The sequence below is a fragment of the Gymnoscopelus braueri genome (genome assembly GCF_963280865.1).
Source record: "Gymnoscopelus braueri genome assembly, chromosome: 8".
Taxonomy (NCBI): Eukaryota; Metazoa; Chordata; class Actinopteri; order Myctophiformes; family Myctophidae; genus Gymnoscopelus; species Gymnoscopelus braueri.
In genome coordinates this window covers 27,558,087-27,583,941 of record NC_137609.1, presented here as the reverse complement: position 1 = coordinate 27,583,941, position 25,855 = coordinate 27,558,087, and the positions used below count along the sequence as shown (strand labels likewise).

General features: G+C 41.3%; 1 protein-coding gene across 1 annotated transcript in view; it reads right to left on the bottom strand.

Annotated features, from left to right (window-relative positions):
* LOC308089797 (seizure protein 6 homolog) overlaps positions 1 to 25,855 on the bottom strand; it is a gene marked incomplete at its 3' end in the record, with an annotated part of 63,827 nt that overhangs the window by 23,056 nt on the left and 14,916 nt on the right. The window contains exons 3-5 of the mRNA XM_080434723.1: positions 14,808 to 15,003; positions 1,224 to 1,409; positions 145 to 313 (exon numbers count right to left, since the gene is read on the bottom strand). Coding sequence (XP_080290849.1) covers positions 145 to 313; positions 1,224 to 1,409; positions 14,808 to 15,003 — 551 coding nt within the window. The remainder of the gene's footprint in view (positions 1 to 144; positions 314 to 1,223; positions 1,410 to 14,807; positions 15,004 to 25,855) is intronic.

Genomic DNA, 25,855 nt, shown 5'->3' with positions numbered 1-25,855 from the left:
ACTATTTTCAAATGTGACGTCGATCCTACCCGGTGTTTTTTTTTTTTTTGTAAAATAGCCGCCACACACACACACACACACACACACACACACACACACACACACACACACACTTCCTCTGACACTGCAGTGTGCATACTCTACCTGTCATCATCCTCTGCCAGAGCCACCTTCTCAAAGTGAATATGAAGCCGGTGGCCCTCTGGTGCCTCCAGGACCCAATGGCACGTCAGATTGTTACTGTAATTTCCAGGGAACCCAGGAGAGACAATACGGCCGTGGGTGGCATTTTTAATCATTCCACCACAGAATGCTGGATGAGGGCAGAAAGAGAGAGAGAAGAGTAGACACAGAGAGGGTGGGGTTGAAAGTGATGGCATAGATTATGGAACGAGTCTTGGAGAGAAGTCTCTGTCCCCGCCTGAGGGTGTATTGAAACGGTAATCAATGGCTGGAAGCTGTGTGCTAGCTGGCTCACCAGGACCCACATGTCTGGGTCTGTGGGAAGGACTTGTAAGGGGAAGCGCAAAGCACAGCAGGAACACTATCAGTGGGGAGCAGCTGCAGGCAGGCAGGCAGGCAGGCATGCAGAGAGAGCGACTGGGGCTGGCAGACCGAACCTTCACTACTCCAGAGAAGGATATGCAGCCCACCTCTAATTAAGGCAGCTTGGTCCAATGGTCCTTATTTCGCCCTGTCGCCATGGAACAGCTGTCTGTGGTGCTAATCACGAGTCACACTGATTTTTGGCCTTGGAAAATAACTAACCAGGTGAAAGGGGGGCGAAAATGAACTAAATAGCCTGTAAAAAGGACCACCACCTGTAAGTTTGAAGGAGGACTGAAGATTACAATATTCACCCATGTGGGTATTTTCTGTGCATAATTCTGTAATTAAATACAGTTTTGAATCCAGAGTCAGACCACATGCTAAATTGCTCAGCCAAGGTCTAATTGAACGAATTGAACTTATTGCACAGATAAGCCTTGAGCCAACGTTTGCTGCCAAAATATATAGACATTGGGGCTTTGCAAAGGTAAAAGAAGCCCCAATGTCAGTTCATGCAAGGCCTAAACACACTTGTTTGGGCCATTTACAGTATGTAGTGTTTATTAGTGTTCTCTGGCCATTTCAGCAGACTAAATGTGACTAGGCAGCTGATGGCATCAATTATGTTTCTTGCCGGAAACGGATGCATCTGGGGAACCCAATCTTGTTCTTACCCACACATCTGGGTTCCTTTCCACTCCAGTAAGGTGTGGTGGCATTGCGGCAGGTGAGCGTTCTGGGGCCCTGCAGCCTGTAGTCGGTGAAACAGCGGAAGTAGGCTTCACCGCCGGGATGAAGATGTGTTACAGACACCTCTCCACCAGCAGGCTCCTTCGGGAAAACACAGCTCAGCACAAAGGCTAGGAGGAATGACAGGGCATAGAAAGAAAAGATATTTTTTAATTAGCCAGGGGGGAAAGAAAAACCTCATTGAGATAAAAAATCTCTTTTGCAGGAGTAACCTGGCCAAGAGGCAGCAAGTTAATATAGCAAGGTTGCATTTGATAACAGCCATACAATATGACTGAAAGCACAGCTGCCTCTAACTTTATTATGGCACTTCTCCACTGCAATCTACACAATTCTGCTCACTTTTGTTACCGTTTTCCACTGAACAATGCGATGTGTCTGGAAAACGATCTGTATTTCACCTTTATACTGTACTTAACGGTAACGGTAACAGTTTCTGATAACATTTTTGTTTCTTTACAATGGCTAGTATAACATTTGTTATTAACAATTTTCACTTATAGGGGAGTTGAGTCTAGTTGAGTCTGTACCATGTGGTAGAAAAACGCTATAAATGTAAATGAAGGTCTGGGCAAAGTTATTCTTATGCATACTGTACTGTTGTACAGTATGCATAAGAATAACTTTGCCCAGAATAATTGACTTTTCCTCAAGTTATGTCAAACATTGTTGTGTGTTGAAGTAGCTATGGAGTATTGATTGGCTTATGTTCAGGGAATTGACTATGATTTGTGATTTTCTACTCTATATTCTGTCCATGTTCGTCAACATGAGTTTGGATTATGTGTAGGTCTTCTAAGTGCATGGTTTCTGGAATGGGAAGGAGAAGCTCAATTAGTCCAACAGAGGCTTTCTATAATAAGGTCTCAAATTGAATCTTCAACCTGGTTGTTGTCTGAGAAAGACATAAAGCTCTCTCTTTATGATGAACATGAATATCCAATATATGAATATCCAAAAAGAAATGTGCAGGGAATACTATAAAGTGACAGATTAATCTTGTGTGTCCACTGATGTGTGACACGATCTTGACATGCACATTCCTTAAATACCAGCTCTCATTCCCCTACAATACTTCCTCCTAAAACATTGTGCAATGCATAAATCAAAAGTATATTTACTTGCAATTTCTCACCCCTTCTCTCTCTCATTCTCTCTCTCTCTCTCTCTCTCTCTCTCTCTCTCTCTCTCTCTCTTTCTCTCTCACGCACGCACACACGCGCACACACATTCATGCATGCAGCAAGCATTGTAAAATTGGACCAATCACCCAACTTCAACTTTGTACGTAGAAGTCAACTGCTGTTTCACTTCACTGCAAAAACAAAATAAAACAAGTACAGATGTAACTAGAAAAAGTGCTCCTCGGAGCACAGGGCTCCGCCAGGTCAGTGTGGGCCAGCAATGTTCTGAATTCGCCAATCAGGATGGAATGTGAAAAAGCGTACGGATCCGTCTTGATCACTTGACTTTAGAGATCATGTGTACCGATTTGCGTGAAATCTTGATAAAATCTGAAGGAGTAATATCCAAAAATGTGTTTGACATAAGTCGGCCTCCTGGTGGCGCTATAAAAGGCAGATGCGAAAAATGCAGGGCAAAGGTTTTTCCTTGGCCTCTAGGGAGTGCACATACAATGTTTTACACAGATCGGTGCAGTTATAGGTAAAAACACTAATCGGCCTGTTATAGCGCCACCATGAGGCTGATTTGAAAAATTTCAAGTGGCATTTCTTCCTCTGCCTAGTGGCAATGTGCGTGCAAACGGAGCACTCCTTTTTTTTGTGGGGGGTGAGATCTAACGTTCTCATGGACAGAACACACTCCACAGTGTTTATGTCGGAAGCGCCTCCCCGGAAGTCTCGAAAGACGAGATTTCAACCGTGACGCTATCACTTTGCAAAGACTACGGCGGCCCATCTGGGACAAAAACATTGTGGATGATTTTCTGTCCATACCTATACGTTAGATCTCACAAAAATAAATAAATAATAAAGCTATTAAAATACGCGATCTAGCGCAAGTCCCACAGGCTCGGGTTTTTAGCTACGGTCGATTCAGAATGGAGTTTTTCCATTTTTGTCTCCGCCAGGCCGAAAGGCATGGCGAGAGTATGTTTTACCCCCTGTCCGTCCGTGTGTGTGTCCGTCTGTGAACAGCTAATCTCTGGCACCGTTGGCTTGATCGCAGCGAAACTGTGCATACACACTCCCTGGATGCCAGAGCAGAACCTCTTTCCCACATTTTTCACATGGGCCTTTTATAGCGCCACCAGCAGGCCGATTTGTGCATACACATTTTTTGACAGTACTCCTACAGATTTTGTCCAAAAATCCCGCAAATTGGTACACAGTATCTCTATAGTCTTTCAGATTTTTCATATTCCATCCTGATTGGCTAAAATCTAAAGTTTGCAGGAGTGGCCCGTCTTGAACAAAATGCCGCAAATCATAAACGCAGCGTCCAATTGCGGTGAAACTTGGCACGTTGGCACGCACATTCACACAAACGCCACTCTTTTAACTCATTCAGTGCCTGACTTATTTCTGGCAGTTTGGCTCTGAGTGCCAGAGCCAAAATTCATTGTAAAAAAAAAGGGCTTAGGAGCCGAGATACAGCCTTTTTCAGTAAGAAGTTAAACAAGAAGTGAATGGAGCAGAACATTTTCAAATCATGATATCTTGGGTTCTGAACATTTTTTTCCAAAATCATAGACGTCCAGTGGCACAGGGCTTATGATACAACGGACGTCTTAGACGTCGAGTGGCACTGAATGAGTTAACATTGCCCTATTATAGCGCCACCAGGAGGCCGATTTTTGCAACACTTTTCTTTTTTATATTACCCCTACAAATGTTGTCCAAATATCATGCAAATCAGTACACATAGTCAAGTGATTAAGATGGTTCCGTCCGATTTTTAATATTCCATGCTGATTGGAAAATTCCGAACATTGCTGGCCCACAATAACCTTCCTGACCTGGCTCACCTGTGCTCCAAGGAGCACTTTTTCTAGTTTTCTACTGTACCGCTCGTCCTTGGATATCATAATAATATATTAAAGGTAAGAAAAACCCCGGGCAGAATTCTCCTTTAAGACAAGTCAATTACTCCACTAGTAACCCAGACCAACATATAAGGAGTAAAATACCTTGAGCTGATCATTATATTTAGCTACTAGTTTCAGAATTGAATACATTTAGATAATTACATGGAAACACAATGTTGTGTAGCATATTGGCAATGATCAGATTTTCACAATTGTAAAAATCTTGCTCAGACAAAAGCTCTCAGGAGTATATTTTAGGCCTACTGTTAGTTGTGATTGGGGGATATTGGTTGGGTTGCTGTTGGGTCTACATAGAAAAGGTAGAAAGCCGTTGCAAACCACTGGACATAACCTCATACTCTTTATTCATATCAAAAGAGAGGGAGCGTCCAGCATACTCGGATTGGTCTGTCAAGTTGTCAATCGACAACAGTAAGACAATACTTGAGTTCAACACGTTTGTGCTATTGCTTCACTGAATATCGTGTGTAATGCTTCATAATTACAATCACTGACCCCTCCCCCTTGTTTTTACACTATGAATTGTGATACACATGGCCTGTATATAAACTTCAATGAGAGACACACACACACAGACTTAGTTTTCTGTATTAAGATGTGTTCACTTTTGCCCCACTCATGGAGGTATAGTCGACAAGCAGCTTTACTGAGGTAAGCACAGGGCTCAAACATACTGGAACAGGTGGAGCAAACAGAACATAATGCTGCCTGGCAAACAGACTGGGTTTAACAGAACCCCAAGCAGCGGCTGTAGCGGATAAGGACGTAAACAATTAAATGAACAATGGGGCAGCTTGAGTGACAGCTGGCTGGACGCATGTAGGGGAATCAGACGGAACATCTACAGTCCATAGGAGAAATATGTTATGCACAAAACGTTGTCATCAACAGACTGTTGATGATAAAGGGGTGTTGCCGTTGTGGTTTCATTACTTTCAAATAGGCCTGACCTCGACTAAGTCGAATAGTCGACTGGTTAGTCGCGGGGGGTCCGAGTCGACTGCGTGTCTCTTAGTCGAATCTTTTTTTTTTTTTTAAGGGACAAAAATATTTTTTATTGTTTTTTGGCCAAGTGTACACCTGCAACCACACGTAACTTCCACTTTATTCTTCTTATTCCTCATCTTTGTATTGGTATTGTTTGTGTTGGAGCGCCTCAGTGCGGCTGCAGAGGACATGTTCAACCTCTTCCAGAGAGAGATAGAGACACTAGAAACTCTGCTGGAGACACAAAACAAACTGTGTAGACTTGGCCCTTTGAAATAAAATGTATTTTGGCCCTTAAAAAAAATATATATATATATATTTATATATTTTTTGCATTAGTCGACTAGCCTGGTAAACCCTCCCTCCGGAAATCTCAATTCCATTTCATTTCAGGAGTGAGTCTGGCCTGATCCGCCTGTCTGCAATATTGGCTGTGCTGGAGTTGGGCGGGAGTAATACCGTTGACTGACAACCCCTTCAGCCAATGATAATTTTTCCCCTTCAGCCAATCAGCAGTTCACCAGTCTTAATGTGACGCGACGGGACTTTTGAGACAGCCATACCCAAAATGGGTTGCCTTTTTCGGGTACAATGGTGTCACTGCCCGCCCCTACCGGTTCTCTAATATAATTTTTTTAAATAGGCTTTGTCATGATTAATTGACCACATATATGAAGTTAAACAACTAAATTCTATCCAAACGATATCTTATAAGTAAATTCCGTGCCTCAAAATAGAAGTTAGAGAGCTTTTTGAAGTAAAAAAATAGCGGAGAATTGGCCGCACAAGAAAAAGATGGCTGCCGTTCGTGTTTTGGGCTCACTCGAACTCGCCACCTGATTGGCCAACGCAAGCTGTCAATCACAGAACAATGAGCGACGACGCTGATAGGCTCGGTTAGCTGGTAATTCCACTAGAAACCCCCACAAAGGGCTATCAGGCCAGACTCACTCCTGAAATGAAATGGAATTGAGATTTCCGGAGGGAGGGTTTACCAGGCTATTAGTCGACTGCCAGTTGACTATTGGCAATTAGTCGCCAATTAGATTCGACTAAACAAATCCTTAGTCGGGGACAGGCCTATTTTCAAATAATTATCAAATTAGGGCTGGGCAATGCAGTATATCGATATTTAGCATTTATGTAAATGTATCATTGTTTTACAGAAGTTTGTTACCTTGAAAATGTTATTTTCATTGTGCAATGAAGCAAAAATGAGCTGCCTTGACAACTGATTATAAAATTAGGCCTCCTACATCGCTGTGGTATATTTACAGGGAAACTATTATTGTTTCATTAGCTCTGTCCACAGCCCACTTATGTAGGTGCTCATAAAACCGTGCATAACTTTACAATCTGTGGTGAGTCATAAACTGAACAGCTCACACAGAATCATTTGTCATCTACAGTATTGAGACAGTGATGAGATGGAGCAATTTTAAAGCTCTGTTTTTCATTGTGCACAGAGCTTTGATAGATAAGCTTTCTCTAGTTCTCTAGCTCATATTTATTGGAGGATGAATACACAGAATATGTGACTCATAAATTAAATCTGTATTAAAGCAAAAACGTGGGGTTTGCTATCTGTGAAAAAACGCAAGGGGCAAAAATTGAATATAATCTGACCGTTCCTTCAAAAAATGATATGTTTACTATGATTAAAAACATCAGAAATGGTTGATGACCCAACAGTAAACCCCACCCATCTGGCACCCCATGCATAAAACAAATCGTCACTGTCGGGCGGAAACCTTGTATGTCAAAAATATAAAATATAACCTGTGTTCTAATGTTGTGTTTGATACGAAGATGCGGGTGAATATCCATACCATAGCAATAAACACCAGGTCCCCCAGCTAAGTATGTGGCTCTGAAGACAGAAGTAGGGTGCTTATGACCAATCTATACTTTTATGTCTATGGTTCTTTGCGAGTAAAGCCGGTATTTGGCACAGGAACAGGGCACTATAAAAGTTGAAGGATTATGACATTAAGCACATACAGTTCATACAGCCGATTGGGTTGGAACAGTTTCATTTTGGCATTGATATTGATACGTGATAATTTGGCATGGGCATTGAAGGCATGCTGTATATTAAGAAATGTCAAACCACCAATTGAACAATAACTTATAACTATATGCAGTGCAGCGCAAAATAAAGTCTTGTAAAACTGCATCCATCTAATCTGCCTAACCTACTGATTTAGGTTATTCTCCTGCACAAGTCAGTGGTTTTCACCATAATGAAACGGCTACTTCGTAAGACACAAAAAACAGGCGCCTCAGGGACATCCATTCAATTCATAGTTTATCACTGGCTCCAATGAACCTAGTTATTGCCATTATCATAGCAGCATTTATATCTATATTGAGCCCATACAGTAAAGGGAGCCGGAGGGGAAAAATGTCGAACCAATTCCTGAAGAATTAAATTACGTTCTGCCTCCATTCAGCTGAATGTGTTAGTGGGCCATAAAGTATGATTGTTTTGCTATTACAAATAATGGTTCCACAGTGCCGGCAGCCTGGAAGATTAGCTGATGGTGGGCCCATCGGCAATGGATGCAGAGCTTATGTCCTTAGTTATTGTTCCTGTCTGGAGGAGACAACCCAGTCACACTGATAATGCTCAGGTAATTCCTTTGTTTCCACTGGCTGCAGGCCTTGCATTTATCACTGAGGATTTTAGAATGCACAGATTGTGCATTCTAAAAATGTCATAAATAGTTTGTTGTCAAAATTGCCGACTACTAGTGCTATGTATTACGGTACTTGCAACCTTATACTAAAACTATATTTTTACTAAAGATGGATGGATATCAAATGTATTCTGCCACCCCAATTGTATAAGTTATATTGTATTAAGACCTGAGGCCGATTATACAAATGCCTTCTCAAACTATTTCGTAATTCAAAATAATAATAATAATAATAATAAATAATAAAACGTATTTTCATTTTTTTTTTAATAGCAGATGTACAAGCTCCAGCATGGCACAAAGTGACGCGCTGTGAGCTTGTATATCGGCTATTTTTGAATAGCCAACGTAAAATCTACCAGTTTTAATGGGTTTACATATACTCTACCATACAGATTAGACAAAATTATATTGTATTCATGAAAAAAAAGCTACATCAATTAGATTTTAGGTGTGTCAATACTGTCTATCATTCTTGCACATTGGCATGCCCTTGGCTCTGGACACAACTCCGTGTTTTTAATCTGCTGCGGTTTTTAACCTGAACTGGAAAACAAATGACAAAATCAACCTGGGGCTTCATGCCCCAGGAGATTTTATTTCATGCGATTACATTAATTTAAACTGCTGTTGTGTCATAAGTACATCAACACAGAATGCGAATATAATCAGGCGATAAAGCGACGCAATTATTTTTCGAAATATAAAATAAAAGCATCCATCAACCTATGAATGAGGCATCACCAAACTAATAGCTCAATGTGAATATTTGCTACACATTCTTTAAAAAAAAAAGTTTTCTAGTTGTATTTATTTCGTTAGTTTTAGTTAATAACCTAATTATCTTGCTATTCACAGACAGTAAATGTTTGGTGTGTATTGCATCTGCAGTGCCAGGTTGAGTGCCTGTTCAGCAAGGAGCAGAATTGGTAGAGATGGTGTGTTCCACCACAGTGAAACTGTGAAAAGTAGCATCTGTTGACTCCATGTGTATCGGATAATTGATTAGAAAAAAAGTTGTGCGTTTTTATAGCTAGTTATACTTTAATATGGGTCACATATTACATACTGTACCTCACATGAAGCTGTAAACTGGTCTTGTGTGGTGAAAGGTCAGTGGCAACTTGGGTCAAAGTTAAATTGATTTGAACCCAGTGACTCAGCAGTGCTCCTTGCCAAGGGCAGCGCTGCTTTCGAGGTGGGCAGCATCGCATTCTCCAAAAGAAATCAGTGGTTCAGCCCGTGCAAATAAAGTCACCTGTAAGCATGTTAACCTCTACAGCCTCCAGGTCATCAGTCCTGCACTGGGTCTTTCTCATTAATGAAACCTTGCCTGTGGCCCAAAGTTATTTCTTCTTAATAGCCTTTATTGAACTGATGACCATTAAAATAAAGTGTTTAACCCGGCCACATAAATGTCAATAGCATCACGGCAGAACTACTGGCCCGTCTCTCTAATGCTGAATCACTTTCCCAGGGACAACGCTATTGATCTAAAAGGCATTGCTTCCGTGCAGAGTGAGGATATAGTGTTTGCCAATCCTATAGGAACAGTTATGCTTGGTTTAAACGTGGTTGTGTGCTGGGTCACGCACCACCATAGAAGATTTGCAAGCACATCGCAGCTTGTAGATCAAGTATAAAACACCCTTTTTGGTCATTCTCATGTTATCCAGTGATCCCCTAAGGGCGAAATGTCACTTAACTCATTCAGTGCCTGACATATTTCTGGCAGTTTGGCTCTGAGTGCCAGAGCCAAAATTCATTGTAAAAAAAAAGTGCTTAGAAGCCGAGATACAGCCTTTTTCAGTAAGAAGTTAAACAAAGAGTGAATGGAACAGAACATTTTCAAATCACGATATCTTGTGTTCTGAACATTATTTCCCCCCCAAAAATTGGACGTCTTAGACGTCCAGTGGCACAGGGCTTATGATACAACGGACGTCTTAGACGTCGAGTGGCACTGAATGAGTTAAGACAAACTTGACTGACAGGAGATGGACAAGAGTCCAGGATGGAAATTATGACTCCTAATTCCTGTAGCCTTTGGTCCAAAGCTTTGCTGATGATGATTAGAGGATCAAAGACAGGTGCAGACTCTCAATAAACTCAGTCTCATATAAAGGACATCGTGTTACAGACCCTCAGGGCTTTGTCAGGCGGATGTAACCTACCTATACAATATATAGCCATAAGCCATTTGCAGTCATTACATTGGCAAATTGGAACAACACAATACAATATGTTCATCAGTGTATTCTGTTCCTATATGTCACTGTAGGGTGTGGTTATTGTACAACACTGCATTGATATCAGTGTTTTCTGTTCATGTAGTAACAACTGTGATTGTGTGAATTTATTTGCATACTGTGGGATACTGTAAGGACACTGATTGTGTAGCCTCGTTCCCAGCCTTACTCATCTGCGAAGAGAAAAGCTTGATCACCACCTAAAGCAAAGGTGTCTATAGGGGAGGGACTTCTGTTGTACGTATAGAGTACAGAAGTCCTGACGTCACTCGTACATCCCCTGGTTCGTAAAGTAATTTCTCTATGGAGAATAACATTGGGTCATCTCTGCGATATTATCGGGGAGGAGGTTCTGTATCGTTTATGATAGTCAGTCACTTATATTTGATACAGTCTGTTTCTGGCGAAAATTTAACTAATTTGGCGGAAGTAACATTATCGTTTTCTCACCGTCAGTTGATGCTTCATATCCATAGGAGTCAAACCGCCGGGATCATTTGTTTATTTTTGGAACACATTTCTTATTTGACGCAATATTAAAGACGTCTATGGGAATTCAGAACGGGGCTGGAAAACCGCGAACCAGGTAGGATGTGTAAATTACGTCAGACTTCGGTGCTCTATTTCCCCCGGAAACATTTTTTTTCGACCAATCACAACACGCGTTTCATTCACGGAGAATGTAAACAGATTTGTAAAGCGTCAACGTCATTTCCTTGGGTGGTACTTCTGCCAAATTCTGGTACTTCCGTTTAGACACTCAACCGGCTAGGTCTTGCTCAGCGTGGTGATTGTGTGTATTTTGTTTATTCATAGTGCAAGTTACTCTAGATATACTGTTGTACATGCGTGTGCAGAAACAACCTTGTGCTTAATGGACGCTCCACTTTTCATGTGCGCTTCACAAACTTCTAAAAACCAGCCAATTGAGCTGTCCTCCGGCACACCTCCCACCACCACCCCCCAGTTCACATGTAATCACATCCCAGTGCTGCTGCTGTTATTGAGGCATCCATCAGTCTGCCATCAGAGGCACAGCCTCAATGCTTTAGCAGACATTAATTACCCTGAGCCCAGATTCCATCGCTCCACAGATCTGTCTGCCACTCCACGCCTGTCCAATCACATTTCTCTCAATTATGAAAGATAAGGTGATACTGTGCATTAATTGAAATATCTCCAGCAATCTACAGTAAACACTAATATCATTTTGAAATGTGAGGAAATAGGTAATAAGTTGCTGTCATGCTTTGGGGGGTGATGCTTGGGCATAACAAAAAACAGGGTGTAAATGTGTTCCACAGATATCATTAGAGAAAAACTCCTTTTGAAGATTTCCAAGAGTCAAGAGGGGTTAATTTCCATCATTGCTTTATGGTGATTCTTTTGATATTTTGATATTCTTTTGATAATCCTGTCGGCTTTTGATTCTATTCTTTGATTTAATCTCCCTCGCTGATGTCCATGCGCCCCTTTTCTCCCTCATACTTTCTTTGCTTTAGGATGGCTTTTATCTTTCATATCTTTTTATCATTGAAAGTGCCGAACCCTTGACGTGTGGCACTTGACGTCGAGCAGCATTCGGAGCTGCAAGCTCAGTGGAGTTCAAACCATTTATATTAACAGTGAAATCACAGAGAGCTGGGCAGAAAGAACAAAGCACTCACACCAGCTGCTCCTAAAAGGTATTGCTCCATAGTCCATACAGCATGTCATTTCACAACACAAAGGAGTCAGAATAGAAAGAGTGCGCTGTTGGACCCATTGTATTTAACAATGTACCTAGTTCATATAGAACATTAGACAAGGTGTTCAAAAATGGTGCATGATAGATGGGTTGATTTGTTTCAGCACACGAAGATACCATTTCTGAGAGGAAAGATACCCCTTCTGTTTTCGCTCTACACTAAATACCTTCGGCAAGTAGCTGAGTTACAAGCTCACAACATGTGTCGCATTGTGAGCTTGTGGATCTGATCTTTCTGATAAATGTTTGCCCCCACATTAGGGACGCTATGGTTCAAGTAGTTAAATTAACTTCAATCTGGGCATTACCCTTCATGACGTGGCACTGAACCTTTGCTCTCAGCATTAAAGGAGTAGTTCCCCCCCAAAATGACCTTTTTTCTCTCGATTACTCACCCCATGGAGACTTGAATTCATGGATGTTTTTTTGTTTTTTTTGCAATAGCCAATAATTTGATGACCAATAGCGGCACAATAGACACAAAGGAGACTCTTTGTGTCTCCTACTAGAACCACTGGTGGTCAAATCTATTCACTGACTTTGTTTGACTCTATGAAAATGTTTGTTTAGAACTTCAATCCTAAATTCAGCTGATGTAGCGTGTAATTGGTGGCCATTACAATTTGTATGTTACAATGAACCACCATTGTAGTGTCCAGAGACGATCAATGGCATGGACAAGACAAGAGGTAGAGCTGACACATCATCAACTTCAACACATTCACATCTATTATAACTGAGAGCCTAGCTATTATCGTGTGTGTGTGTGTGTGTGTGTGTGTGTGTGTGTGTGTGTGTGTGTCAGCTAATCTTGCAAATTACTAGACCAATCAGCATCATATTTCTTGTGCACACTGCCAGCAGACCAAGGAACTCAAATCCTATTTCAATGACAACTATCACATTTTTGTGAATTGACTCCGGTCTCTTCAGCTACTGTATACTGACGAATACTTTAACAAATTTTCATCGTAGTTCAGCGAAACATTGCTCTTGTGAAGTGGTGCTGTTCTTATTAGTGAATACTATGATCGCAACACGCAGAGGGATGAGAGAGTGCAACCGAGAGAGAGACATACAGTGTGTTGTCATTCCATGAGATGGTATACACTATAACACCAATATATACATTTATAAACTTGACACATTCCCAAAACCCCCATATTACGAGAGCATTAATGTTTGTGCACATTCAACTCGTTCCGAGCTGTCATATCAGGTCCATTTTGGTCGTTATACAGTATGTCGAAATTCATCACCTACGTAAGTTTGTGACTCCAGTGCTCGCTGTTTTACAATTTCAGCCACCACCAGGAGCACTAATCCCATCAAGATGTTCCTCAAGTGAACAGATATGGTTTATAATATTTACAGGCACTAGATCAGATTAATCTTGAAAATTAAAACAGCAACCGCTGGGGTCACAGATGTCGATAGGTCACCAATGTTGTTCTAACACGGATATATGAAGTACAATGAATGGTTTGCAAAACAGACCGTAGGGGTCTGGTCCCCTAGACCAGGGATCAACTTCCCATATATCCCCCCTCTGGTCTTTCATTTTTATTGCCAGTGGGGTCCATCCATGTTTTATCCCTGCTTCTGGTCAGGCTGAATTAAATATATGCATTTCCCTTTCAGGAAATGTAGACTGTCTGATACAGTATGTTTGATAGTTGTGCTTTATAATATGAAAATGGTCCCATTTGTCTAACTTTGGCAATTTTTCTTTAAAATGTCTAAAATAGTTACCAGCTCACAACGCATTGCATCACGACGGCATGTTGTGAGCTTGTAGATTTGCTATTTTTGGTATTTGTTGTACGACGAAGTATGTAGGGCTTAAGAAAATGAATAGACCCCTGCATTTACTATCATAAAGATGTAAGCAGGTACACCCTGATGAAGACCTTGAGGCACAACTTGACACGCATTGTTCATCTATTGCCGTTGCTCTAATAAATAATACAATATTATTTTCACTTGAAGACTGGACTGCCTGGATTTATTTTCCTTATAGTCTGCAGTCTGTACCACTGGGGAAACAACACAGCACTTCCTAGACCTTTGGTTGGTTATGCGCACCTTTCTAGTAGTTATGTTACGTTATGTTTATTTATTTGACATGGACATCACAATCACATTGGACAAACCAGATGCATTGCCTAAAGTGTATAGCACGAGTGCTAGTTTTCAACATCTGTCCACTGGAGGCTTTTCTAAAATAGAATAACACTAGTCTAAAACCCAATCAATTACAAAAAAAGAATTTATATATACTAGTAATAATTAACATCATCAAAATCAGACCCAATACATTAACTAGAAGTAGACATAATCATTCAGATAACCAGTCAGTACATGTGAGCACAGTTGATTTGATTTCAACCATATTTTGAGTCCTTTGTTAAACACATTACCCTCCGTCTCTAGTTTTAGAACCATAGGCAAAAGAGTTCCAATTTTTGTTAGATAACATTTGTCAGCATGTGGCTGTATTCTTCATTTCTGTATTGGAACAATGCATTGTAATTCCTGTTGACAGTCTGCACGCCTCCCCTTGGAAACTGAGTGGAATCTGTCCTGTCTTCAGTCTATAATAAATGACATTGCCTTGTGGAGAGCACCAGCATATAGTTCTACTCCATTACGCCTTTTTGTAAAGCCGGATGAAAGAACACTGTGTTGCTCTCCCTTTTACATGAGCAGCGGGGCCTGGGCTGAAAGAGTGTACTGTAGGAGTATTATTAACTCACCTTGGTAGTGCAGCAGCAGGGATCCAGACTGGGGCTGATAGTTGCTGTGAAAGCGGATGGCGATCTGGTTGCTCCAGCTGCGTACCACCAGCCCTGGCATCAGCACGGACTCGTTGGCCAGGATGGAGGGTTCACGGCCTCCTGTGTCCTCCACTGTCACTTTCTCCCCCGCCTCCCACGCGCTCACATTGAGCACCTGGAAATTTAGAAAGCACATGTCTTTTTAACTCATTCACTGCCACTGACGTAAAAAACGTAATTTGTCCCGTTTACCAATCCTGCCACTGACGTAAAAAACGTAATTTTTTTTTTTAAATTTGACCCAAAGACCAAGGAGATATGATTGTTTAAAGATCTACACTCCCATCCACTTCCTTGTTAACTTAAAACTTAAAAATTCTGTATCTCGGCTCCTGAGTACTTTTTTTTTTAAATGAAAAATCTCTGGCAGTGGGCAAACGCGGCCAGCAATAATTGTGGCAGTGAATGAGTTAAGGTGTCAACGTCTTGTGTGTGTGTGTGTGTGTGTGTGTGTGTGTGTGTGTGTGTGTGTGTGTGTGTGTGTGTGTGTGTGTGTGTGTGTGTGTGTGTGTGTGTGTGTGTGTGTGTCTGCTGTTTATTATTTATTTATTTATTGTGTGGGGGTGGAGAAGTGGGTGTTGGAGATTATGGGGGAGAGATGGAGGTGATGTAAAAGAAATGCCACAAGAAAGCGTTGATCTGCAACGTTATGTTAATACAATGGTATTACTGTACATTGTAATTGGGGTGTATGTAATGTGTTTGTGCGCCATAGTGGGATAGTAAAAAAAAGGTTACGACTTTATTCTAATAATATTCATTGCTATGGTGTGTTTGTTCAGTAACAGGGTCCGTCTTTCTCTCCAGCTCTATAGAAACAGATCATTTTCAGGTGGGGTGCCAATTTAATCCAATCAGGAGAGAGAACCCCACAAAGATAATTTATCAGCTTATATTTTATAGTTTAACAGTTAAAGTGATGTCTGTTAATTTCTTTTTGTTTCATCACTTCCACTTTCACAAATTTCACTTTTTCCATCTTGCATGCTGTATGAGTTCTCTCTCCTGATTACATAAAAAGCGGTACAGTATGCCGACCTGAAAATATTTGTTCTGTTCATTAAAGAGCTGGATGCATCCCAACATGGTGCATTGTGCGCTTGTAGATCTGCTATTTTAGCTATTTGATATACAACAAAGTACATGCCAGGGACAGTCCACTGATGGATATTAACGGCAAAAAAGCATTATGTGTTATTTTGTTCAGTTTCGTAATAACAAACTCAGGGTGAGATGTGTTTTATTTAGCCGATTGTTTTCTCCTGCAGTGTTTTTGATGAATGGTGACGTCTTCCTGGGTCATTCCACACATGGTTTGCTGCACGGTTGGCTTCTTTCCTTTCAGTATTCAGGATCTGTATCAGTGGTTAAAAACACTATTTCTATTCTCCCCTTTTCCTGCCAGTTTCTGTGACAGCTGTGCTTTATCCCCATCCACCTGTTTGAACAGCAGCTGCTCCTAAATCTGGTGAGGGGACCTCCAGGGGATTGCATGTGGTTAAACCCTCTCAATAACGCAATAACCACACATTTAACCACTTAAACCCTCAATTCTTCCGGTACGCTAGTTCACTCTTCACCGAATGTCTTCGCCAAAAATAGACGCCAATGTTCCCCCCAGAATATTGATGCTGGGGTTCAAGTGGTTAAGAGCAACATCTGACTTAACCCCCACTGAAATCGTCAATCTTTAGTTAGTCGTTTTTTGTGAGAGATTTTGAGCTTGGGAATATTAACATGTTAATCTCACAGCAGGTTGTTATTGTTATTCTCTGCTGATGCTCACTGTACATTGACTGTATGGAAAGTCTGTCATCTCTAAGTTAATGGCTTTAACCCCATGGTGGATTCATGGTTGTCATAGCAGATTTTGTCCAGTACAGCCAAATGTGTGTGTGTGTGTGTGTGTGCGTGACGATAATAGCTGTCACTCAGTTGAAAGGAAACTGGTGACAGGTGCAGAGAGAAGAGACTTGTACTTTGTTTCGTAAGGTCAGACAGCCACATGAAAACACATGACACTCAACTGAAAAGTCAAACCAATAAACCAGCAATCTTTTTATAATTAGAAAAGATATGCGGTATATTATAATTGTCATGCAATTCCGTAGGTGTAGCGGCCTTAAACAACATCACTCCAGTATGTTATCAAAGAGTGTCAGAGTCTTGGTGCATCTCAGTTGTCATCGACTCTCAAGGGCACTAGCAATGACAGAGCCTTAGGCACAGATCCTTTCTCACTTGTCTTTTTTCGTCATTATTACTGAAAGCTCAGTGTTTTGCAAAGTGGGTTACAGTATGTGGGCTGAAAACCTGCAGTAAGGCATACAGTACGTGTGTTTGTTCATCTATAACCTTCTAATTCACCTTACCGTGGCTTCTGTTTATATAGGGAATTCCTTTGCAAATATAAAGCTACACTGCCATTTTAACAAAAAATAAATGTATTGAAGCGCAAACACATTTCTTTCTGTTTGTGCTTGAAAGTTTTGGACCGGCAGGCAAACGGTTAGACCTACCAAACAACCGACCAACTGACAGACCATGCTATACCTACCAAATGACCGACAGACCATCCTACCTACCAAAGGAATGATTGACCTACAGACCGTTCTATACCTATCAAACGGCTGACCGACGTCCTATACCTACCAAAAGATAGTGAATATTGGTGTAACAAAGAGATGAGTTTCACTTTTACTTCACCAGGCATTTCAGGCTTTCGTGACCAGATATGGTTCTGTTTGGTGACATCTTGCACATTGTGCTGCCAGTGTGATGCATTTACTTTTAAGGGGGACAAACATACAGACGGACAAACCCCATTCTAGACTCCTATAGCCACACCATAAAAATTAAAATTAAATCGACGTGACTTTTCTTATACTTCTCAATCCCCTTTCTTCTCTCCACTCTTTCTCTCCCATGTCTATCCTCTATCTCCTAACACAATTATGTAAAGCTTTTGATTCAATGAGAGATAACGTCTTGCCAGTGCCATGCAAGGCTCATACATATTCCAGTCAACATTCTCTCTACAAATATCAGTCTGTCATCATCAAGGTAGATGTCCTGCATGCTAAAAGCTTCTCCAGGGAAGATAGTAAAAAGCAATAATACACTGTCTAAGTGTGTAGTGACAGGTGCTGGGAGACTTTTTGAGAGTGATTGGTATCATATAATATTTGTTTAATAGAAATTCATAGGTATGCACTGTAAACCTTTTGTGCCACAGCCAAGGCAAGTCAAAATCTCAAGGCACACCAGTGCACCTGTCGATTTTCTTTTTTTGGGGGGGCTAGTGAAAGTTACAGGAGTTCTTACTGTATGGTCTGTGTTATATGAAATGTGAGCTTACCATAATCACAGTAATCCTTAATAATCATATTCCATCATATAGAGGCTATGCATGTGACATCATCGTACCTAACTCCTACTGAGTGGCAAAAAAACACCTTTATGGCATTGACACGTTTAACTCAACAACATGGCAGCTGTACGGAAAGCTTGAATTATCCTCTTTCTATCCTCAAAGTTTTTGTTTCATAAAAATCCACCGTGGACATGTTATGAGCTACTTTCTGTCAATAAATTCCGTGCAGGTGATTTGAAGTGTCAGCGTTTGGAAGCGCTCGTTTTGGAAGCGCAACGTCCTGCTGCCTCCTGCATTATGTGCAATTTAGAAACAGGTGGTAGTGGTACGCAGCATAGATATAGAAACCTAGATACCTCATTGGCCTCTGCAGTTCGTTGGAGCGACCTGTATCGCGGCCGCCATTTTAGAGAAGGCAAGCTGCCACTCAAAGTGACTACTACCTTCTATGGTACGCAGGACCGTTGAGTGATTTCCAACGAGCGCCTCCAAACTCTCAATGCTCCATGCTGCTCAATGTGTCCCGGTTAAAAAAGTGACGCATGTGCTTACTCTCTATTCAAGGGCTTTTGGACGGAAATGAGACAGACACTCACTGTGTGTCTGTGTCCAGCTGACGCTCGTTGACGCTCGTTAATGGTACATGCATCAAGGCAACTATGTTTCTGCACTGTCAAATATGCCTACATCTAATCTATAGCATCAAAGCCATAACCTGACTCCGCCAGATGGGGCCGGTATTGACTTCACAATACAGCCTCCATCTGGACTCACTCAGATAGTAGAGCTGCCCGCACCGCTGCGTGTTCGAACCAATCAGCGGGCAGTGGCTGCTAAGGGCGGGATCATCCAATCACCTGCCAAGTAGCTTGAAAGAAAAAGGGACCGCCCCTTCATCGATTGTGCTACCGAGGTCCCAGATGGAAGTAGCCTGTGAAACAAATGTGACGCAAGCTTCTTCCATCTGGCGGAGTCAGGTTATCAAAGCCATAGAACTTTTACAAGCGACCCTATCTGGCTTACAAATATTTTGTTCTCATTGTTGTTAATGACTAGGCTACACTTGGTTGGTAAAGTCCAGATGACAAGAATATGACTATGATTTAAGTGGAATTTAAATGTATGCAGTATTTATATTATATTTGTTATTAGTGTCTATATGTCCTCTGAAACAAAGGTGTTTATAGTGAGAACTTACTTAAGCTTGTATAATTGTATTTCTCTTTGTGTGTAAAACACTTTTTAATGTGTTTTATAAATAAAGCACTTTTAAAATGGTGATGGCCAATGTTGATGATAATAGATTTTTTATCGTATCGATATTGTGAGCCCAATATTGTGTATCGCATCGTATCGTGACATTTTTTCACACCCCTAGTAGAAACACTTTACTTTATTGTATGGCGATATGTAACAATGTGATGCTTTGAAAAACAGTCCAGTTGTTGTTTGATATAATAAACAATTATTAGTATTTGAGAAACAGTCTAGTTGTAATCCACAAAATACATTATTAGTATAGACACCCCCCTCCCCCATGTGTCCCACATTGTCCCGCAAAACGGGTTCACCTGTCCTGCAATGGGCCTGTTTGGAGGTGGTCACCCTACACCAGTATTCATTTTTATTTACTAATACCAAATAAAAAGTCTAACCACTTAAACATATTTAATACTTTCACAAATTACATTAAAAGTAAAAAAAAAATAAGATACTGCCCGACAGCAACGATATTTATTATTGATAGACTATGTAAAGTGCATCACAAATATGCAAATATGCAAGAACAGGAAGTCAGTGTGATCATAATTCAAAACGATTAAAAAATATATATTATTGAAACGATAGTGTTTATTTTGCTCTCAGTTTAAAATAGTTTAATAAATAAAGATGCAATAGCTTATGACTGTTAATTATCATATTTTTTGGTTCAGCACGCAAATGTTTATCGTTTTCTGATGAAGTTGCTGTCTCAGTCTTGGTCCTCAGACTCCTCACCAACCATAGAACTAATTTATTTCAAAGCTGTCTTCTGTGCAACATGGAGAATGTGTATCAGGAATTCAGAGAGTGAAAATAAACCACTAAAATAGATTTTTTTTTTCTATTTTGTAAAAATTAATAAAAGACATCCTAATGTCACTGATTGTTCCTTGTAAAGATGAGTCGACACATTTAGTAATGTTAATAATGATACAGCTAATCAACAATCAGCTAATCAATAATTTTTCAATAATCACAGCAAGCACAGTGAACAGTGTGTCAACATGTGATTGTGATCACTTATCTGAACATCGTACACCGACAGACTCAGAGGCCTCACGCTGCGTTCACACTGGCAGCTACAAAGCTACAGGCCACCATTCATTTTCAAGGGAAGCCAGTTGACATGAAGATGCAAAGCGACGCCCGATGTTTGTAGCTGCTACAAAATCTACAAAGCTACAATCCAAGTCGAACTGGCTTCAACTGCAGCTCCAAAACCCCCAAGTGTTCTCTCTCTCTCTACACAATTCCGTCAGCCAGTACCCTGTTCTTTTTAATCACATGGTTTATATTTCCTTTGTGTTTTCTCGCTGGTCGGACCCATTCTTGACGTCAACAATGGTGTTTGATCAACACTTCAACAGCGACTGGGCACCAGAGATGCTGCGTCACTTTGTAGCTTTGTAGCTTTTTTAGCTGCCAGTGTGAACGCAGCATTACAGTAACTAGTAACTATTTTGAGGAAGTCAAAATGTACATTGCATCACAACAGCTCGCATTCACATTAGGGGTGCAATTCAATTAGTTTGAACAGTTGCACCGTGCAACTGTTCATCAAACTAATCGAATTAAGCCATTAAGACCTGATTCTACAATTCTACAAATGTCTTCTAAATTCTAACAGTTTCCTGAAAAACGTATGTTGCTCTATCCGTGGTACTCAAACTTTTTCATGACAAGGACCTCAAAAATGATATGTATAATTTAGCCGCGGACCCCCATCTCAAAATATTTTGTTCCAGGGACCCCCAGAAGCAAAAATTTGAGTTAAAAATGTTTGCTTTCAAATGTATATATATTCAAAGATTTGCACATATTTTCACAATTTTTCTAAAATGGCAAATCTACAAGCTGCTATTTTTTAACAGCCAAAGTATAAAATTATACTTTTTAGCTCAAATCTAAAACGACACGGATGCTTTTTAATTGATTATAAAAATAAAAGGTCCTATGCAGCAACAGTTAACCACTTTGAACCTGCTGTCTCAATTTTGGGCAATTCATACTGTAGGTAGGTTGTTATAGATGTATCTCCTCTGCTCTTAAATGGTTGTCTTCTAATGTGCTGAGCAGGGAGCTATGTATAGCAGAGCCTGAACGCCAAGCTCTCTCATCAGAGAGAAGTCCCGTCATCATTTTCCCGTGTCATTGTTTCGCACTAAACACAACAACAACATATCACATGTCACTAACAACACAAGCCACAACGTGCGCGATTAATTTACGGGTGGCGTAGGCTACTTTTCATTGCTCACCACACATTTGCCTCCTCGGAGCATAATTAATTGCGGCCAACACAAATTGACAACATTACGGGTAGACCATGTTGTTCCCTAGCGTCAGCACCGACCACCGCCGAGCGAAACCGAAACACCGCGAGCCAACACGACACAGCCGACATTGAAATCTCCCCACAACAACAACAACAACACACGCGACCACTTCGCTTCAACCCGCGCCGTTGCTTTCACTTTGGTCATGACTCTATCACACCACACTCATGGTAATATGTCCGTCATTCACGTGCCATGTACATCCCAGCGTCTCCCCCTGCACGCTGTGCTCCATTCTCACACACACACACAAACTTTTTTTTTTGACATTTTTATCCCACGACGCTTTTGTGGGTCTTTGCGAAATCCCGAAGTGGAGTTTTGGTCATTGGAACGGTGATGCACGTCACCCCTTTGTGAAGTGGGTATTTTCAAACCCTGGAGTGGATTTAGGGGAGCGCCAGAGTGTTTGTGTTGGAGCGCCTCAGTGCGGCTGCAGAGTTCATGTGCAACCTCTTGCATGCGTGGCTGTGGCTTTACAGTTTTCCGTTTTCCTTCGCCGTGTCTGTAGGTCTCCAGGGACCCCCAAGGGTCTCCAGGGAACCCCCAAGGGTCTCGCAGGACCCCCAAGGGCTCCGCTATGTTTCGCGGGGGTCCGAAGGGCTCCACGATGTTTTCTAATTGAAAAAGCCCTTTTAGCCCTGATGAAGACAAAGAAACGGTTTTAATACGAAACGGTTTAATAAAGGGGGCTCCCTCTTTTAACTCGAGTGGCCCGTACTCCCATTTTTTATCTGGTGTCTTATCCCGTCTGATTTTACTATTTTAACTCTGCTGACTATTGCGTCTCCGGTGAGCACCTGGTTGTCTCGTTCTCTCTAGATGTTTTTCGTGTTGATTCTTACAATTAAACAAATATAAAATTGAATCTTTTGATTAATCGCAAAATGTATCAACAGAATAATTGCCCCCCCCAAAAAAATGAATCAATAGTTGCAGCCCTACATTGAATCGGAACAGCTCACATTCATGTATAAGCAGGTTGTAGGGAGCGGGGGATTTTGACCTTTGACACCACTCTCTATTCATGTAGCAGGGAGTCTTATAGTATGAGGGACAGGTGAGCGAGCAGTGGGTGGAAATTTGCAACGGTAGATAGGCTGGCTCCACAGGGCACTGTCATCTGTCATCCACTCTGGGACCTGTCACAGCAGCCAGGAACAGCTGTCCTGCCTCAATTATGAATCATTGGCCGTGTCAGGAGACATCAGACCACCTTATCTTCACCAGTACCGCAGCCACAGGTCCAGGGGGAGCACGCACACGCGCGCACACACACCTCACAATACTCATTTTGGGCTCACATGCATACAGTGCACACATTATGTAAACACATGTACATTCCATACCCCGGTGCATTATAATGGGAGCTGGCTTAAAGGACAATACCAGTGTTACTATTACAGTATGTCATTATCCATTGCGAATATTGTCCATTGTGAAGTGAACACATAGAGTTGTTATAGTAGAGGGGTGGGGGGCTGGACAATAACTCTGAACTCGGAACCCATTTCACCCGATCCAGGCAATAACCCCGCCAAAGCTGGGTACTGACACTATTTTTCTATTTTCTAAAAAAAGAATTCCTACATGAATGTCAGTTAGTTAAGTTTAAAACTGTATGCTGAGATTTACTAGAGTATACACTGCATATATTTGTGTACACAACACTTGCAAAACCCGCTCCACTGACGGCTTGCTCGACGGTGCTTCTCTTGGCTCAAGTTCGCTTCAGACGTCTCACCTCCGTCTTTTTAACTGTTTTAGCTGAGCCGTCACTGAGAACGGCACTTCCGCATTCCAGGAATGTGGAAGTGATCGTGACGGTGTCAAATGATGTTCCCGTCACGTAAAATGTTTGACTTTTTGGCACACCCAGTTCTATGAAGTCACTATTGTACTACTTGTGAGTGAGAATAGATGTACGATGTAAATGTCTGGACCATCCAACAATGCCAGAGAATGTTTCCTGCAGTGTCTTTCCAATTAGAAAGACCACCTAATTTCGGACGATGCGTCGATGCCCAAACTTACTGGTTCATTATGTTCCAAAACCATTGGTTGGCAGGGTCTACAGAATTGGTTTCTTATTTGGAAATTTGGCATGTAGTCATGGCTGCAAGGTGAATTATGAGGACCAAACAGAGGGATTAAGACACAGGGCAAAGGGGAGAGAGTGCGTGCATTAAATCTTATCTTAAATGTTATCTATCTGGCCCGGACGGCTGGGGTTTGAATCCCGATCTCGACGACCTTTGCTGCGTGTCACTCCCCATCTCTCTCTCCCCATTTCCTGTCAGTCAACTATACTATCAATATAGGCAGAAAAGCCCCAAAAATATCAAAACTAAATAAAAATATATTTTATCTATCTATAAATGCGCAGAATCTCTGTCTTTGTGTGTCTGTGTCCACTTTTTGCCCATATACATGTACTGCATGTAGATTGCTCCCAGGTTGGTGGTCATACAGTACATGACTCTGATAACAGCTACTCCATTATTATTATTATAATAATACTAGAAGAATTGCTCTCCCTAGAGTCCAGACCTCCGCCAACACTGTGCAATTATCAAGATAGGCCATTTCCACCTGAGATAATATGAGTCATATATAGAATTGTACATAGCCTATAATTTTCCATCAACTGGTAATGTTGATAGCCATCATACTGAACAGTAAGAAAAAATGTGCAAGTAATTCCACTCTGTCCTCTGGGTAGGTGCTGCCTCAGTTTCTTATTCTTCAAACAAAATATTTCCTGAACTCTGTCAGAATGAGAGAGCAGGGCAATGCGGGGAGTCATCTCTTTCCTCCGGCCGTTGTCTCTTCAATCAAACGATTTTAATGAACTGACCATCCTGCAGGGCTAAAATACCATTGACAGACCTTGGTCTACTGCCAGAATGTATACAAATCTGAAGAAAAGAAATGACGATGACCCTGAGATCACAGTAACAAAGACTTGCTATGTTTGCCATTCTGCGTGATTTCTTTATACTTTGATGTGGAACTGTTTGTGAACGTCCTTGTATAGAAAGCATCCCAGGAATGCACTGCTGTGCAGCGCGCAGCAACGTGTGAGCGTGAAGAGAGGGTAAAAAGGAAGATGCATCTTATCACGTTCCAGGCAGATAGTGGCCTGCTGCGGCTGACAGGTGTGACTAGGGTTACAGGCTATCTGACTACATGAAACATGGCCTCAAGATAATCCATACCACGTGATACACACTAAAGTCTGTTCCAACAAGAAAACATACATTTGATGTCTGTGTATTTTGCCTTGCATTTTGAATGCTTCTGTTGACATTGGCAATACATTATAGTGACAGCCAGGACTTTATTTGTCATGCCCTCTCAAATAAATCAGTAAAGAAATATACTCTCAGCTTATTCCTACTATTACTGTTGAAAACACCCGGTGATCCACTACCATGGAAATACACAATCACACATAGTCACACAGAAATGGGAAATTATGTGAATAAGAAATAAGTACTTCCATACTGCCAAGGAACTCAACCAACATTTGGATTCAGTAGTTCCAGTAATGCCAGTATGATACAATTATTATTTCACAGTTTGGTTTGTTTGCTCCGAAGCAACATTCCAAGAAAGGGCATTTCCCAAGTAATTGAGCGGAGCTTTGATAACGGTCCTTATGTACTTCACCTTAATCCATTGACCATATTTACAAAGCGAAAAATGTGTTCTCAGTTCATACTCGGTGGCAGTGTTGCTAGCTGTACGATAATTATCGTATTTGTACGATAATTGTACCCTCTGTACGGTCTTCCACCCAATGATGCTTGATGCATGACGTGTGTGCCTCCATTGGAGCGTGCGCGGCTGCCGTTCTCCATCAGAGTGTCAGAATAATATTGTGGGCGGATGTGTCAAGTTTACACGTACTGGTTGCTCTTTGACCACAGCAAACAGCAAAATCTGAAAATGACTGCCCCAGCCCCGTCAACCTCCAATACACCCTGTGATGG